General features: G+C 40.0%; 1 protein-coding gene across 1 annotated transcript in view; it reads left to right on the top strand.

Moving 5' to 3' along the window:
* The window catches only part of MRPS6 (mitochondrial ribosomal protein S6), a 45,544-nt gene extending 27,526 nt beyond the window's left edge, over positions 1-18,018 (top strand). Inside the window, exons 2-3 of the mRNA XM_052673887.1 lie at positions 6,019-6,158; positions 17,391-18,018. Coding sequence (XP_052529847.1) covers positions 6,019-6,158; positions 17,391-17,565 — 315 coding nt within the window. The 3' untranslated portion in view covers positions 17,566-18,018. The remainder of the gene's footprint in view (positions 1-6,018; positions 6,159-17,390) is intronic.
* Positions 18,019-18,633: the final 615 nt, after the last annotated feature.

Genomic DNA, 18,633 nt, shown 5'->3' with positions numbered 1-18,633 from the left:
TTGGCCAATAACTGTTTGATGGAAATACGAACTTGGAGTCTGCCATTTGTTCCTTACTCTATGCCTAGTAAATTATACCGTCACAGTTACAGAGAACTGTTCCTATCTGATGCTGCTCTGTGTTCAACTTTCCCTAGATTGTTCCCTTCCATCCCCTGCCTGGCTTTGAACATCCAGCCAGGTGTCCTGGCTCCTCAAATTTTCGTTGATTACTTTCCCAAGACCCTTCTTACATTCAGAAGTCACATGCAAATGATTTTTTGTCATGGGTGCAGCACGGCCAGCACACTTACTTTTCACTTGATCTACCGCTTTTATCTTTATTTTGGTCGTTTCTGTGTAGTGCATGTCTATCACTGGTTGTGACTGTTCCGTGTTGTTTATGTTTTTATGGTGATTACAGCTTCACATCTTGCACCAGGAGTTCAGGCTTGTTCCTTAGACAGATACAGGACAGCTAGTGACATCATTGCTCTTCATGCCTGGCTACAGTTTTTACTAATATTAGCAGCATTTTTTTTCTTTGTTCCCAATTCTTAATCTGCTGATTGTTTTTTCGTCTTGTACTAAAGCAGGGTGTTAGAGTTAAATGGTTCTCCACAGTTTCCTGTCATTTCTCACTGTAAAGCTCATTTTCTTTCTTAGGCCAGTGTTGATGTCAACAAGTTTACAAATACGTGTTCTTATCATTTTCACTAACAAGTTTTTAGTGTTTAATTACAAACTCAGTAACATTAAGGGGGGTTTTTTCCTGGTTATACTGCTTTTGAATTGCAGCTTTCTTCCAACCATATTTTTTTTTCCAACCGTATTTTTTTATTTAGATCAGATTTTGATTTTGAATTTTGGCAGTCATGCTAATCATGATGAAATTCTTTTTGTTTAGGAGGATGCCCACTGATTTTAAATGCTTTGTGTTAACTGGGTGAGTAGTCAGAAGAACTTGAATGCAGTCCTAACTAACCCTTAAAACTAAGTATTTGGTGCCCATTTCCCTTTTTCTCTACAGTTTCTTATAGGACAAGAGCTTTGGTGGCTTGAGAAGGCTTCTTTTTCAGCCAGTTCTTTTTACTGCTGTTCTTTTGACTTTGTCATCTCATGAGCTCCCTCTGGCCAGCTAACTAGATGAAACTTGGAATAGTTCTGCAGTCTTTTTAAATGGCTCTAATTTCAGCCACAGAATTGTCCTTTCTGTTAGGACTGGATGCGAGTCTCCTTGGTTGTTTTTTTTTTTTTTGGAGATGTCAGCTTTGCCCAAGTTCTTTTTCAAATTCTTGCCAAGTTTCTGCCCCACCTGAGAAATGCATATTATAGTTTCAGCTGATGAGCTCACATCCATTTAGCCTCCAGTAGGACAAAAAATACTGTGCCTTTAGCATGTTGCCCATTTTCTTTTGTTTCCCAATTTTTTAAATATACTTGCTTAGTGCCATCTGAATTCTTTACAACTGATGAAGACTGTAGTCGAGTTTTTACTCATGCTGGTGGTGTATCATAAGTTCCCCTCACAAAGAGGTTTTTGGAGCTGTGCTGCAGTACTTACTGGTTATTACTGTGCATTTGTGGCTTTGATCCTGGGCAACATTTCACTGTACCCCTCATCTGTTCCTATTTTTGCAATCAGTTTAGATTCTGAAGAAGTCTGTGCTTGCTGCTCACTCATATGATATTTATGGTACACTGAAAAGAGACACAAAAGTACATACCCACACTTTAACTGTAGGACTTCGATTAATCTTTGACTCGGGGAGGTTTTGGAGTGAAAGAAGGGGTGCAGCGTAGACAGACATGATTGAGTGATAAGCTCAACTTTGCATGGAGGCTGTCTGCATTTGGAGGCAATGGTGATGGTGGGCCCAAAGGAATGGGTATTTGTGGAAAAGCACTTGGTTATCTTGACATATGTAGCTACTGAAGTGTTGGTGACAGCAGCATGAAGGCGACCTGCTAAATGTGACCACAGCGTTTCTCATCCATGGAGAAGGCCAACCGTAGACAGAAAGTATCCTTTGCAGTGTGCCCCTCTTGTGTTTGACAATTGGCTACTGGGTTAACAAGCTAGCCAGCACATTTTCACTTGGGCAGCTGCAAGTTTTAAAAGCATGGGGTAGAGGATTGAGGAAGTTTGATCTGTAGATAACAGTTCTTCAGTTTTCCTGGGGCAGTTTTCCAAGTATGTGTTTTCCAAGTAAAAGCATTTGGAAAGTCTGTAGTGACCTCTCCCCCCTCTTCCTTCCATATCCATAGTGGGGTCACTGGCTCTGCATCTCCTGGAGAATAAGGTAATTACTTATGGCCAGATGGTGAATGGAGTTCACTGATGAAGTTCACTAAGTTCACTAAGGGTGAATCCAGTTGAAAGGGCTCTGGCTTGATTATGCACCCAGGAGGATGAACAAGGGATAGAATTGCATACCAGGGCTTACATGCTCTTTCTAACACTTCCTGCTCTCCAGCATGGGTATTCTGGCACTGACTGCCATTTGCTCCTGGTTTGTTTTTTTTTTTTTCCTTCAGTTTATTTTATTTTTTTTTATTTTCTTCCTTGCTTCTCCACAGTTGTGGTACTAGAATAACTGCTGGCTGTTTAGGAAAAAATGTTGTGGCTTCTGGGTTGGGAGCCAGGCAGTACCATTTCCTATGTCCTCAACTGGTCTGGCTCTGAGGCAAGCCAAGGAACCTGTGTCTGTGGATATTATGGTTAGCACAGGCTAGCCTATATATAGTTTGGTTGATGGCTTCAGGCAAGCTATGGTGAACCATGATCTTTTTTGGAGAGGAGGAATGAGAGGGATTGCAGTGACAAGCTTTCAAAACCAACAATTAGTTTATGTTTTCAAAGTACTTCCACAAATGGAGAGGTTGCAAAAAAGCGTAATATTTTACAATTCTGAATGTAGAAATCTGTGGCTTTCTTTTCTTGTTCTTTTTGTTTTGTTTTGTTTTTAAATATATAGGACGTTATCTTAGATTTCATTGTGTTTGGAAACTGCACATCATGTTGGACATGCTGCCACTCTAGGAAAATGCTGATTTGTTGGCAAGTATAAAAGATACAGAAAGCCTAAGTGTCACTTGAGGGTAGGAGGGATGCAGAGGAATAAACTTATCCAGTAGATTTAACTGAAGCATGCATGGTTGTTATAGAAGGGTATATCATATACATCCACATCTGGACATGCTGCTGATTGTCTAAAAGACTCGATCAATTACGGTCTCTTTTGAACAGAGCTCTCTTGGTGGATCAGAATTTTTTGTCTGAGTGGGAAACAAGTAGCAACAGTAAACCTAATGATATTTTTATTTATTAATCTGACAGATATTTACTGTGATAAGTGCTTGAGCACCACAGAGGCTTCTGCAACCAAAGCACACACAGCAGGCACAGAAGAAGACTTGAATGGCAGATCCTATTCCTTTCTAAGCATATGTTCTCCTGTCTAGTGTTGCAAGCACTACAGGTGTGCTGCAGTGCACAAAATAATGAAGCTGTTAGATTAACTACCCTTTCTTTCCTAAAGCTACTTGTTTTTCATTATTAATACAAGTAAAATCTTAGCAGTCTTTGTCAGATTCTTATTTTGAAGTCAGAACCTCCTAAGGAATGATACTTGTGTCAGTGCTTTTGTTTCACAACAGCCGTAGTTGTTATTTTTCTCTTCTTTATTGAAGCTGGATTTCTGATACAGTTCTTGCAGCATGAACCTATGGATGACATTAACAGTTCTGTCACCCTGCTTTTTGGAATGTGCAACACTATGAAGCAGCCACTGTTAGAAAGGTGTCTCACCTGCAGCTCCTGGTTTGGATGAGTTTTGAGTGCTGAGATCATGTGTTAATGGAAGTAGCAAAAAAAAAAAAAGGTATTTAAAGTTTGAGCCAGATTCTCACATCTTTGTGTCTTTTAAGTTGTGTCAAAGAGCTGTAAAGAGCTTGAGAAAATAGTTGTTCATGGAGAAAGTATTGAGAGGAGCCACAGCTCTGCTCTCACTCTGTTGTGTTACAGCATTTGTGGAGTGTGAAGGAATAGGGTTAAGTAAAGCCAAACTGTTATCTGTAACCTGACTGTTACTGACACTTCTCCAGTAGCAGAAATTTGAACAAACGTTTTTTATTATGATAAAAGAAAACATGAATGTTTTGGAGTTATTGTGAAAATGCCACTTGTTCTACTTGTCTTTTCAGATGGCATGATTTATATGTAGATTTCTACTTCATGTGAGGGCTGTATAGTGTACCTATCTGTCTGCCAGTCTCTCATTCATAAGTTCTGAACACACTGGTTTTGTTGCAGGTAAACTTGAAGGAAGAGACCGAAGTCAAATTTAGACACTTTAAATGTTTGTGAGAACAGCTTGCTTTGTGGCACGAAGGCAAAAAGATATCCTAAGTCAACAGAAAAAATGATTTTCCTATTTCTGAGCTAAAATATGATTTAAAGTAATGTAGTGCAGTGCGTAAGCTGTTTTAACAATGCCTTCACCCTAATTTTTCACACTGTGATAAGAGATACCTTTAGTATTTGTCTCTTGTGAGAAACATTAGTTTTAATGCATTGAAGAACATTGGCAAGGTAGTGACATTTCTTCATATTTGAACTTAGTTGTCTGGTTGCTTTGACGGTTTTACAACATAGCCTAAATGCACATTGAAAACAAATTCCAGGCATTTTTGCTTTGGGTCTTTGTGTTGAAAATAAATTTCCCGAACAGTTCATCTAGCAGATGAGGAGGAAATAAAATTTCTGATTTATAGTTAAGAGAAGTAGATGCAGACTCTTGACTTTCACAGGTCAGTTAACCTATGGAAACGAGAAATCATTTCAGAATATCTGTGTTCCTGGTCTTTCCAAGAACAGTCAACGTTGCAAAATGTTGCCTGTTGAACGCCTTTACTCTGCATTTAGAAGCTCTTTCTTATCACCTTTCATCCTCTGCAAAATGAGAAGGAAATTCTATATGCCGAGGCATGGACTATACCACATTCTTACTTATAAGATTATGGTACCACCTTTTTCACCAATGTCCTTTAAGAGATTTGGGTGCTAAATGGCCCTTCCTTTTAGAGTCACGAAGCTAACTTTGAGTAATCTTCATTAAATGATTGAACTATTACGGAAGATTTTTTTTTTTCCTGCCTGAGAAAGGGCAGTACTTTGAAAACCAGCTCTTTAATTACTTCACCATTCAGCTATTGCCATTTCTACAGACAAGTAGATTAGGGAATATACGGTGATGTGAAATTTTGCAGGGAGGTGGGAATAACACTTTGTGGTTTGTTTTGTGTTCAGCTTGATGTCCACTTGCTTTCCTTTCCCTGCAAGAGATTGGTTTTTTCAAATACTTGTCACGAGAATGTACCAAGTTTGCAGTTTTCAAAACGTTGTAATTTATACTGAATAACGTTTTCATAGATATTACTAAGTGTTGCTGCTGAAATCATTGCATTAAGCAGGAAAATGTTGCATCTGTTTCACCTACTGTTTTTTGGCTGCCTGTTCCTCATAGTTGCTCCTATGAGGAGTGAAATCTCTGCATGTTAGACCAGTTGCTGCGTGCTGGTTCTTTTGTTCTTAAACAGGCTTGGATGTCAACTACGCAACTGTAATGAGACACGCAGCAATTTAGGCAAGGGTCCAAATATCTATTACATGTGTGCTGTTGAAGTGATGGTGCAAAGTGAATGTAGTGCTAATTGTTATTTCCAGCAAGCCACAGATTGGTATTCCCCATAATGTTCACTTTAAATGTTTTGATGAGCAATATTAACTAGCATTAGTGGTCCAAGGGTCTTTCAAGCTGTTGTCAGTTCGTAGTTGCTCTTTGCCATACGTATTTACTCAGACCTGTGCAAGGATCTGCCAAGGTGATACCAGGTGAGTCAAATCCATTGATTACTACACATTCCCTTCTGATACTTAAGCCATACAAATGCGTGTGTTGATTGTAATCAACATAATAAGAATAACGAGATTTGTGTACATTTCCTGCTCTCTTTTTATTTTTTCTCTCTTCAAAGCCTGAGACTGCAGCTGTGCTGAAGCGCACTGTAGAGGCTCTCATGGAGAGAGGAGCCATTGTGAGGAACCTCGAAAACCTGGGAGAAAGGGCTCTGCCATATAAAATCTCCAAGCACAACCATCGCCACAGGAGAGGAGGGTATGCATGATGCATTTTTTCTTAATAGCCTTTCAGTGCTCCTATAAAATGTACTTATGTAACTGTCATCATTTGGTCTTCCTTCTGCTTTTGGGGAGTAGATACGCGATGTCTGTCACCTTGGCAAGGCTTTGTGGGGCTCTTTGTGCATGTGTTGCCCTGTTTTGTGCCTCTTTGTTTTGCCTGGTGTTGGCTTCTTGTTCGTTTTTAGATGTCATGTTGTGTGTGGCCCAAGTTCAGGCCTTCAGAACTGCTTTCCCTAGTGTACACAATGTTATTTTGTTAGGGCGTTTTTACGTAACTGTTTTCCAAGCCAGTCAGGCTGTTTACTGATAAAAGTCTTACTTAATCTGCTGGTTGCTAATTGGCAAGATTGATTCTTTTTCTCTAATGCGTCTGAACTAAATGTTAATCACCATATGTATCCCGTAGGACTCGTGTTTGTGGTACAGTTGTTAAAGATGACCATGTAAGTGCAGCTCGCTTAGAGGATAAATGGTTCCAATTGCCCCCAGAGACAGTTCTCAACTGGCCCATCAGGTGCCAGGCTTCTCTGGGGCTGGCTGGGTGGGTGCTGTGGGTTTCACCCCGATCACTCATGTTAGTGTTTGTTGCTCCTTGGACTACCTCCGACATGGAAATGGAGGCTGGCTCTCCTCTAAGGTTGGGAAATGTTGCTAGGCAACCTGTGCTGTGCGGCGCTGGGCCTGCCTGCGGTAATCCAAATAACAATTAGCTGCACGCTTCCCCCATCCTTCCAGTGCAGCCGGCTGTCATCGGTTGGCTGACCAGCATGTGTGCCACCTTCCTTGGTTGTCATTTGGTACCAGAGAAGATGAGGTGATTCCAGAGGTGTGCTTTTTATGAAGCCCTCCTTAGATCATTTTCTGGGGCTCTGCTCCCTCTGCTGAAGAGCTCCCTTCTGTGAAGGGGAGCACAGCAGGCTGACAGAAAGGATAGGGAGGGGGAAACCTCCATGGTGTGCCAGTTCCTTACCAAAAGCAATGGCACTGTGGCCATGAAGTTCTTGCACTCTTGCTCCATGGTGCCTGTGGTAGTCTGCGTTCAAAATGTGGCTCGATCCTGTATGTTTTGCATTTTAGTCTTGCTGTCTCCACACAGGAGCTAATCAAAGCCTTGTCTCAAGACAGAATTATTAATTACCTTACTCTTTTCAGGGTGATTAAGCAAAGCGAGGAGCTAGTATAACTTATTTTATTATAGATGGGAGCTAAGACTGAAGTTGAAACTTACAAATTTTCTTTTAGAGCACTTAACACCTTGAAACACTTCACCACCTTGGATCACAGTTTCCACTTGGTTTGAGTAGCAACAATTTGGAGGTCAGGTCTTGGTTTCTTCAGCAGGGAGACCAAAAGAAAAGAAGAACAGCCAGACAGAATTATGTAACAGAACTGAATAGAAGGCATATCACAGAATTGCAAGGGTTGGAAAGGACCTCAAGAGATCATTGAGCCCAACCCCCTGCTAAAGCAAGTTCCTACAATAGGTTGCATGGTAGGCGTCCAGACAGGTCTTTGTCCACCTCATAAAATCTCCATACAAGGACACTCCACCATATCTCTGGGCAACCTGTTCCAGTGCTCTGTCATCCTAGCCATAAAATTCTTCCACATGTTTATATGGAACTTCCCATGTTTAGGCTATTACTTTGTTTTACCGTGTTTTAGGCTATTATTTCTTGTCCTATTGCTATGCACCACTGAGAAGAGCCTGGCTTCATCTGTTTGCCTCCCGCCTCCCTTTAGATATTTATAAACATTAATCCTTTCTCCAAAGGATCTTTCAGATATGTAAGCTAGTTTAACTTGTTTACTACAACAGATTATCTGTTTCATAGGGAGAAGGAGGGGATCAGTATACTGTAACCCTCTTCTTTGCAGTCCTTAGAGGAGATAGATTTTCTATTTGAGGTTGGTTTTAGTAACAAATAATTACCATGTTTTAAATCATGGTCATGAAGCTGTCAGACTAATGTGACCATTGCTGTTTTTCCTCCACCTCCCAGTTCAAGTATCTCTAAATAATTAGCCTTCATTCTGCTTGCTGTGGATTTGGACTCTCTGTATTTGAATATGGCAGTTCCCTGCTCTCAATTGTCTGGCTTCTTAAAAGGGAGAGGTGATTAAAAATGTGTACTACAGGAAAGAATAACGTTATTTGGATAATTTAAATTCAGGAGAAACAAGATATTATAATGGGAAGCAGCAGCAGTTTCTGGACCTAGTAATGTGAGAGAAGGCATTTGTATATATATGCCAGGGAGGTTGCAGTTCACTGTGGGTGATGGATTCCTAATACACTATTTGATATTTTATATGGTCCAAAGAACAACTTACTAAGGATATTAAACATAGTATGGGAACAGAAAGTGAAAAGTCAGATCTTTGTCCACCTCATAAAATCAGTCAGTTTTACTTTACAGCACCCATAAAAGTAACTTTTTTTTTTTTTTCCTAACAGGAAAACATTAAAAAGAAAGGTAAAAAAAAACTTTTCAAGATCAAGCTAAATATACACCTGTACTCACTAAGAAATCTAATATCTTTGTTTCTAAATAACGAGTTAATTCTGCCTGTCTCCTCTTCCATACTAAGTTGGTGTTGAGTGGTAGATTAAACAGCATATTAATGTGGTCTCTAACTTTTTTTTAATTATTCTGGGCTTTTTTTGATGTGACTCAAAGGGCTTCTGTGAGAGTGCAAGTGGTGCTACGTTTCTGCAGAGGAGTGGTGAACCTTAGAAAGCTTTTCATTTTTGAGGGGTGGATTTGTTCATTTAGTTTTGTGATTCTCAGCAGAGCTCTTCAGGTAGTTTGTTTTCTGAGAGCATGTAGATGTCATGGGCTCAGGATGCACATTGAATCCATTACTTCCTTTGTCCTCCTCTGTAGTTTTACTTCGTGAAAATTAGTGCAATACAATATTCATAGCATGGGTCACAGCTTAATAGAGAGCATCTCTTAGAGACAGCCCTAGTGACCTCTGCACGAACCATCTTCCTGTCACTCAGAGTGGCACAGAGTCCCCTCAGCTGCATGGAGTATTTACTGGGAAGACAAAATGATTTTCCTGAATGTCCTGGTTCCCTTATAAACAGCCATTGTTACCCAAGCTGTTTCCTTATCTTGACTCAAGGCCCATCAGCATGTCACTGCCAGCTGCTCACAGCTCTGCTGAGACGTGCTCTGCAGCATGTCGAGAGGCCATCCTTCTCCCAGCCTTTTGGTATATGTTCTCTTCATTTAGTTCATTTTAATTTCATTTTAGTTAATTTAACTGTAATTCAAGTCTTTACATACGGTGCGTAGCATAAAACAGTGTGACTGACAGAGGCAGACAGAGGTGTCTTTAGTAAGTGGCAAAGAATTAAACCTAAAATGCGTGTCACTGGTCATTAAGCAGGTATCCTGAATTCTCAGTACAGATTTTTTCCCTCTCCGTTCTGTAGTGCTTCAACATCATCTGTCTCAGCTATACAGCATTACAGGCGCATTACGAATTTAAGAATATCCAGGAGACTTAGTGGAGAATGAGAATTTTGCTGCCAATTGATCTATAAAGCTGTGATTTTTCAAAGGTTGCCATAGGGGATAGTGGCCCACAGCTGTCACTGGAATGAATGGTTTTTTACTCCATGGCAGCTTTGAAGACCTCAGATCACATGTAAAATTGACTTTTTTCCTCTGGAAACAATATTCACTGAGCAGGTGGTCCCTGTGCACTGAGTGTATATTAAAAGAAATTTAGGTCTTTCTGTTAAGCGCATCTCTTCTGACAGAAAACAGCTTCTGTTTTTTAGAGACCCAATACTGACAGGCTTTGAGTTTAGGGAATTATGAAAACAGTACCCTTCAGGAACTGCATGGATACATGGGGAGAATAAAACTTACAAACTGTTAGTGGATTGGTATTTTAAATGGAAGTTAAAGTGACTACTAATTAATGGTGTTAATTGCTGTAGCAGAGCATTATTTTGTTTTTAAATTATTTAAGAGTGTGATTCAAGTGTATTCTGTAGTGTAACACAAAAATTCTTAACAGATACTGTTCACCTTACAGATGAATGAAACGTGACACAGGCATGCTTTGGTTCCAGTGTGGGTTAGGTATATAACTAACTGTACTGGGCACTGAGCCTGAGTGACTTGCCCATGGCCATCACGTCTCCGAAAAAATAACAATAGGAGAGTGTAAATAAGGTTTCTTGACTGTATTACCTAATGGATTACAGGTTCGTGCCAAGTGTTTGTTCTGTTAGCCATGACTTAATTGCTTTTGATATGATGTACTTGAATTGCTTGTGCATTTTTTTAGTACTGTATCATACGTATAGGGATGTATTTATTTCTGGAACAAACAGAAGCAAACTGATTTAAATTAAGTGTATGAATTCAAGGAATGTTAAACTCTAGATTTCTTTGCTGTTTAAAATGATACAGAAACAATGAATCTCTCAAAGCTGCTTTCAAATGAAGGGTCTAGACAATGGCTTGCTGATGACATTACAGAGCCATTGCTGCCTATGCGGTCAGAGCTGAACTGAGGAATATTGCAACTACTTGTAAAATGATAGACCTCAGTAGTACAGTCTGTGGGTTTGCACTTTGTGGCATACCTGTTTTCTTTGGCCTTGCCAGACTATGCCTTAATCATATGCTTGTGACACTTCATGCTTCAAGGCATCAGATTAAGGAGCTGGTTTGGGGGAGGTGGCTGGTATGCAGGATATTTTTACTTCAGGGAAGCTGGTACAAGGGAGGCTGCAAAACAGATCTTTAAAAAATAGGTTTGAGGCACTCCTTTGGGAAGGTAGTGGCTCAAACGTTTTACAAACTAGGGTTCTGTTACACTGGAAGGAGCTATGGCAGGGGCTTTAGGGAGAAGAAAGTGGCCAGGCGTAATTGGAGTTTGTGTGTTGCTGCTTTCTGGGTATCTTGATATGCCCTGGAGATTTGTTGTTAGAGATTTTTTAAAAATGTTACTTCTATTTATATTTTTTTGTTATTTCTGTTGTAGAAAGGATGCTGTTCATCAGCCTAGTGAGTGCTGTTGGTAAATTGGTACAGCACTGTGGTCTTTCTTTTCTGCTTTGCTCCGTGTGCTTTTCCTTACTTAATCTACCTCTAACATAGTAATGGTTTTAGAGCTTTCTTACATCTTTTACTTTTTTATTCTCTTTATTTGTGAGTTCTCTAGGTAAACTGTGCATAATTCTGGTTATTCATAACAATTTCCATGTTCTGTTTGCCAACTTTTTCATTGCCTTGGTTTGTTGTTTCTATTTGTCCTTTAAATTTGATTTTGAATAGGTGGCAGCGCTCATTTTTTATTTGCTTGTCTCTCGTTCTTTTTTGTTTTGCTCTTCACTCCAAGTTACCTCATCAACCTACTTGTTCTCTGAAATAGCAAGCTCGGGTCTTACTTTTGTTCATGGTGAATTGTGCTTTGCATGTCTGTCTTAACATGTGCTTGGGGAATTTTCTTCTGGAGTTGCACAGGGACCCCAGTGGTGCTGGAGTATGCTAAGTAGCATAGGCTCCTTCCTCGGAGGCTGTCCTGGCTTTGTCACAAATTTCTCCCTACGCCCCTTGGTGGTTTAGGGCCTGAAGAAGTTTCTCCTTTTTGTGGAAGCACCTCGTGTTTTGCTTTTATATGCCTCATGACTTCATGGTTCACTGCCAAAATGTGGGCTTAGGGAAGAAGGGGCATGTGAGTCTACCTCATTTCCTTAGTGCCATGGTAGTTAACATACAAGGAATAGATAGATATTGAGAGGAGTATTGGGTATGATGTTCTTTAAGAGTCTGAGTATTTTGTAAGCTTATCTATGTGAACTATGTTTAAACTTCTCCTTTCCTACAATATAGGAACTGTACTTACACAATTTGTTTTTAAGCAAGGAACTTGTGGTGGAATATTATTCCCTAAGGACAGGGGATGTTAAATTGCCGTCCAGTAACCCATGCTATCTGGATATAATGTTACTTATTTTTAGGAGTGAAATAATAGTTATCCATCAGAGGTATTCTCAGGATTGTTTTCAGGTTTTCTCAAACCATCTCTTCCTGGCCCCTTATATATACTTACATATGTATATATACTTATATGTATATATACTTAAATACAAGTGATCATATGATGGAAGGACTTCATCTTGCAGGTGATTCACCTTCACTTTCCCTCAGGTAGACTGCCTTGATTTTTATGGCTTCCACAGGCCAAACTGGAGAAAAGAAAACCAGGTGAAAGACCTTGCAAAGTTTCTTAATACCATCAGACTAAATTTATAGTTAATGTACAGCTTGTGCTGTTTGGTTTGTTCAAATTTGAGGATGTCTTATGTCTCAGTCTGTTTCAGCAAAAAGGAATTCTGAATCTGCATTGTACTGGGGTCAGGACAAAACAAGTATGAATACTTGAGTATTAGGCATGTATGTAGTATTTTCTGTGAAATTGATTGTCTTCTTCCACTAGATGGGGCTTTCTCCATTGATGAGTTGAACCATTACTTTCCCTTCACATGTTTTTGTCCACATGCATGTGTAGGTGTGCACATACATTGGGTATCAGAGCCCTGAACTGCTGTTTTTTTTTTTTTCTTCCCTTATGTTTGAGATTGCAATTTGCAGTTTTCTGCTTGCTAGAAGAAATGTCACAGTGCAATAATTTGAGATGTTGAGGTGCTAAGTGTCATTTTCTGGTGTGCTAAATTCTGTATCATCTTTGTGCAAGCATGTTGATTAAATGTAATGGCCACTCCCAAACAGTAATCCTTTCAGCTGTCTTTGTGACAAATCTGCAGACTTTTCAAATGCTGCCCAGTGAGCATGGCTTCTAAAATACTTGGAATAGGTCGGGCTTGTTTCTGTTTTGCAGTGAAGCAGTGTTTTTCTATTTTTCTGCAACACTGCAAAATATCTTTCTGTTATTGAATTAGCTGAATAACAGGCATCTATGTATAGGGTTGGCAAATGAAATTTTTGAAGACTGTGGACAATTTAAAAAAAAAAAAGAAATTAGTTTTCCCCAGCGTACTGGGGAAATTATGGATTATTTGCATCCCTGCTATGGCACAGTTCAATTATTAAGATACAGCTTTTGGTTTCAATCTGGAACTTCCCAGTCGCTGTCCTTGTGATTTTAAAGGGATTCCCATCTATTCCATGCATGTTTTTTAAAAGCTAGAAATAACACATTGTGCTAATCCTTCCAGCTACAAAACCATAATCCGTCTGAGCAGAAGCTTGCCTGCCTACCCCACTGAGGACAAGTAGCTGCAAGAATTGAGGAAAAAAGCAAACTGTGGCTCTTCAAGAACAATGCAGTGGTTCCAAACATGAAGCGGGCATTCATGTAGCAAAGCAATTTTGTTAACAGGGGATTATCACAGTGAAAATGAATGTCCAGCTATTTTCATGAGAGTACCGCAGCTTGCTTTCCTCGTGACAATTTCTTGTTCCCTTCTTGGGTGCTTCAGTTGTACATTTTCTTGCCTTATCTTCCACTTTCCCATTAGGGAAGCTTACTTTAGACGCACTGGTGCTGTGTGCAAAGGAAAAATTTAAGGGCAAGATAGCTAATGGAGCTTGAGCTTATCATCTTTAAGCACACAAACGTTTTTTGGGCACAACTGTGGGACCACACAGTCTTTTCCAAGTCTACCGTATGTGTGCTTTTTCCTCTGCTCCACGGGCACATTGCATGTAGAATGGCCTTAAACTGAGACAGGGGAGGTTTAGGTTAGATATTAGGAGGAAGTTTTTCACACAGAGGTGGTGAGGCACTGGAACAGGTTGCCCAAGGAGGCTGTGGATGCCCCATCCCTGCAGGCATTCAAGGCCAGGCTGGATGTGGCTCTGGGCAGCCTGGTCTGCTGGTTGGTGACCCTGCACACTGCAGGGGGTTGAAACTGGATGATCATTGTGGTCCTTTTCAACCCAAGCCATTCTGTGATTGTATGATTTACAGATGAGTTTTGATCCATTCAGGATTCTTTGAAGCCATATACTGTCCATCTTTAGGGTTCAATGTTCAAACCATTTCTTCCTTGGATATGTTAAAAAAGATAAATGAAACCTGTCCTTTTTTATTTTTTTCTCCAATTTAAGCATTGTTTAAATGTGTTTCACTGGGTAGTCTGCTCTCCTGTATTTACATCATCCTTCTATTTACAGTTGAGCAAGATGACAAAAATAACTGTGGTCTCTTATTGAATCAATGGAATTTTCCTGCATTTCTCCCCTGATGATTCGGCTGACTCCTAGACAGCCTAAATGCTTTTGCATTTCTGCTTGCACAAATGAGGTAGTTCCTCTCCTGTATTTTTCCCCATCTTTAAATCTCACTGGGATTTGCTTTTGCTTAATACACAAACAGCAGAAACGGCGTGGTTGATCAGGGGGTCATAGATCGCTGGCTGAAATTGAGGCATGCCTTATTAGAGTGGGTGAAAAAAAGCCCATAACCTCATGACAGCTGATTTAAATGCATGTATTTGGAGGGAAGGTGTTCCGGATCTCCGCAGGAATTGCATTGTCAATTGTGTTTGCTTATTCTTTTTGCAGCTGTTATTTTCTTCTCTTCCTTTAATGAAAGAATAACATTTTTTATTGCTGGCCCTCCTTCGCTCTTTTTTACACAGGAATGCAATTGCTGCTTGTTACCTTGAAGACCGGTTGCTGTGTAAAAAAAAAAAAAAAGGCTTTGTCCCCAATTACTGCAGTTTTGTGTCCTCAGATAAAATACCTATTCTGCGAGGAGTCATAAAGATATGCTGCAACAGCTCATCCTCCCATCCCCCACTTCTCCTTCAGTTATCAACAGTGCGTCAGTGGAAATTTCCACCGTTTGCTAATGTGAGAGAAAGCACAAAGTTGCAAAGCAGCCTTTGAAGGGGAAAAAAAAAAAAAAAAAAACCCACAAAACCAACAAGAAAAAAATCTACTGCCGTTTTAGAAGCACAATGGAAAGCAGCATACCACTTGCAAGCAGAAATGAAATCAGATTCTGGAGAAGTGGGATTAATACGGTGCACGGTTTGCAAAATGAATGAATGCTCCTGCAAACCTAAAGCTAGGGGAAGGGGGCGTGGGAGTGATGGCATGGCATCAGCTGGGATTTCTCTCTCCATCCTCCCTTATATTATTCACAAGTATGAGAGGATTGGGAAGGGTTCCTCCAATGGAGAAGATCTAAGTGGCATTTGTTAAATTTACCAGTGGCTTTTAATGGCTTTAACAGAAAAAGACTTTCCCTTTTCAAGGAGTGTGCATTTGTGCATTCTTCGGAATTGTTATGCTGCAATTCTCATGCCTCGTCCCAGCTTCAAACTCATTCTTCTCCTTAAACTTTTAACCAGGTGGCATCGCCTGTTTTCTGATCTTCAGAAAGACTCTTCATTCTCTGTGGAGATTTGCACAGAGAAGTGAACCACCCTCCAAGCCCTCCTTAAGGCAAGCTGTCCCTGCATCTCGCAGCAGCCCTTCCTGCTGCAGTCACCATAGCTGACTCAGTGAGCTGGCGCTGGTCCCCCACTCCTGTGATGCACAGCCAAGGCCTGCACCAGTTGGGCACCTGTTCTGGAGGAGTGGCTTCTTCAGTGCAGGCTGCAAGGAGATTTCTTGCCATCAGGCTCCTCACCTCATCTGGGGGAACTTAGTGCTTCCATCTGCTTGTTCTGAAAAAGTCTTTAGTCCTAAATTGTGACTGTTAATACAGATGCAGGCGTAAGAGGTTCAGGATGAGGATGTCTGGCTGAGAAGAATTTTCTTTGCAGCGTTTTCCATGTATGAATTCCACCTCTGCGCAGCAGTCCAGCAGATTTCTCAATTTCATTTCTGACCTAACAGGTCTCCTGTGTGTGTACTATTTCTTGGTGTTAATTATGCAAGGCATTTAGTTAGGTAAAAAGAGCTCTAATGCAGGTCAGCGGCATGGATGTGCATCTGTCTGTTTTTGGAGACCCCACCTCCTGTATTTCCCGTTCAGCCTCCCATTCCAACTGCTCATTTTGTGGACTTGTCCTCCAGCATTACCTCTATGGAAGTGATGTTCACCTTGATAAAAGCCTGTGTCTCCTGCAGAATACAGTCTTGTTAGGTACAGTTTTTAAATCCAACTGGAATGCTTGATCCTGCTTCAGTGTTTGTGAGTTAGGAGTGCAATTCTTGACAAATGTATAGCATGACTTAGAAATACTGCTCTCAGGGTATGTTTCAGGGTGATGCTTCTTGGGGAGGTTCAATCAAGATATTTAGTATACTAATATACACACTATATACTATACTAACTCGGGATACTAACGGGCAAGCAATGTTATCCTTTCTGTAGGTAGGCAGTAGGGTTTGTTTAGCAGATGCCAAAGGTAGTTGTGTGGTGGAGACGAAGTGCTTACCTGGAGCAGTGTATTTGATACATTCTGTGCATGTGTGGAAGGAAGACCTTTTCACTCTTGCCAAGATCAGCAAGTCAGCACACTTGTCAAGTGCCGACTGTGCAAGTTGGCATTTCCTGAATGCAGCTTCAGCTCCTGCCCCCACATTGATGATTTAAGCTCTGTTCACATTGGAGAGGTTCCTAATTTAGGATAAGTCCATCTATTTGGGTGTATTTTATTCTTTGTGGGGTTTTTTTGCTTTTGCTTTTGTTTTCTGTTTGCTTTAGTTTTGTGTTTTTAACTTGCATTCAGCTCCAAAGCAGAACTTTGAAGCAGTATACCTATGTGTATGTAAGCTTAAGATATTTTGCACTGTCATTTGTTTCCCAATGAAACAATGCTGTGAATTCAAAGGAGAGTGCATGTTGTAAGCAAAGTTAATATGCCACCATTCAAAAAAAAAAACCCACGAAATATTATTCAGATGTTGGTGACCCTGCACATAGCAGGGGGTTGAAACTAGATGATCATTGTGGTCCTTTGCAACCCAGGCCATTCTATGATTCTACAATTCAGATCCAGCTATGGAGCAGGTACAAGAAGGTCAAGTTCTCTTTAATGTGCTGCGCCACCAAGAAGAGTTCAGACGGAGCCTGCTTGAGTTGAACTTGTCATATTTGAAATCAAGATAGTACTGAGTTTTTATTTAAAGAATTCTGGTAGCAGAACTTTAGAAAAAAAAAAATGAGTTTCGTTTGAGATATCTCACTGTTATTTGAATTCAAGTTGTAGTACAGGTACTTTGTTTTATTTTATGTGTGTTTCTCATTGCAGGTATTTTTTGGTAGACTTAGAGGGCCCACCTTCAATTGTATCGACCATGATGGATCATTTAGGACGTGATGTTGATGTAATTAGACGTGCTTTTATAAAGTATCCTGTGTCAAAGACAGAAGAATGCAGTGGCATAGTCAACTATGAAGACAAACTAACTCCCAAGAAGAAATGAATACTCTAAATCGCATGTTTGAAACTTTTAGGTGATTTTTTTAGTCCTACTTTTGAATACAATTTTGATAAGCAATGTCCATCAAAAATAATCAGTTTTAGCTATGTTATGTGTGTGGAATATTTTGCTTAAGTTATTGTAACATTGGAGGTTTCTTTTAAAATTGTTTAAATAACTTGAGTAGAATTAATCTGTATGCTTATCTTCATGTTTGACAGCTCTGAAAATGGATTTTCTTTTCTCTTAGAATATTACATTGATAAGATTTATCCATCATCACAACACTCAAAATAGCATTCTTTTCCAAAGACAGATTACTTCATAGTATGCATATTTACATTAGAGATTAAGAAGTCTACAGTGTAAATATAGCACAATAGTGTGTGATCTGTTTGAGGATTTTTTTGCTTGTTTTTTGGGGAAAAGGTAATAAAAGTGTGATTAAAAATAAAACTTGACTCATTTTTTATGACCAGAAAAGGTACAAAAAGAAATGACTCATGCTGCCAAAAGACATGCCAAACTTTTCTTTATGGTCATGTGAGAACTGTGTTCAAAGTACAGGTAAAGAGTTGCTCTGTATACAAACACCAACTGGCATGTGAGAGAATGACCATAGTTGAGTGAAAGAAGAATAGAAGATGTTTTGTTTTACCATCAACTAGACCCAGACTGGGCATTGGAATGGAGGAAAATATTTGTAGGATGGATGTTCCTTCCACACAGGTGTGAGCTTAGCCAGGAGGAGCTGTGGGGTTGTAAGTCTGTGCTATGGGGTTGGATTCGTGTGCTGCCCTTTCTGCTGATCTGCTGAGAATTGAGGCTAACAGCATATGAAGCACAAACTACAAATAGAAAAATACATAAAAATGTGTTTCACTCAAATCTCTCAGAAGTTTTTCTTAATGGGACATGAGCAGAAACCTGTAGCCTAAAGATTCCCATCATCTTTCCTCATTTCAGTCTTTTGAGAAATGAGCGCTTAACTCTTTTTGGTCACCTACCTATTCACAGAATAAATTGGTGTTCTGCGTGTAAAACAAGGCAAGGATCTCCCTTGTGTTACCA

This window comes from Tympanuchus pallidicinctus, unplaced genomic scaffold (assembly GCF_026119805.1).
Source record: "Tympanuchus pallidicinctus isolate F22 unplaced genomic scaffold, pur_lepc_1.0 scaffold14, whole genome shotgun sequence".
Taxonomy (NCBI): domain Eukaryota; kingdom Metazoa; phylum Chordata; class Aves; order Galliformes; family Phasianidae; genus Tympanuchus; species Tympanuchus pallidicinctus.
The sequence above is the reverse complement of the archived record's forward strand: the minus strand, read 5'-3'. Positions and strand labels throughout refer to the sequence as shown.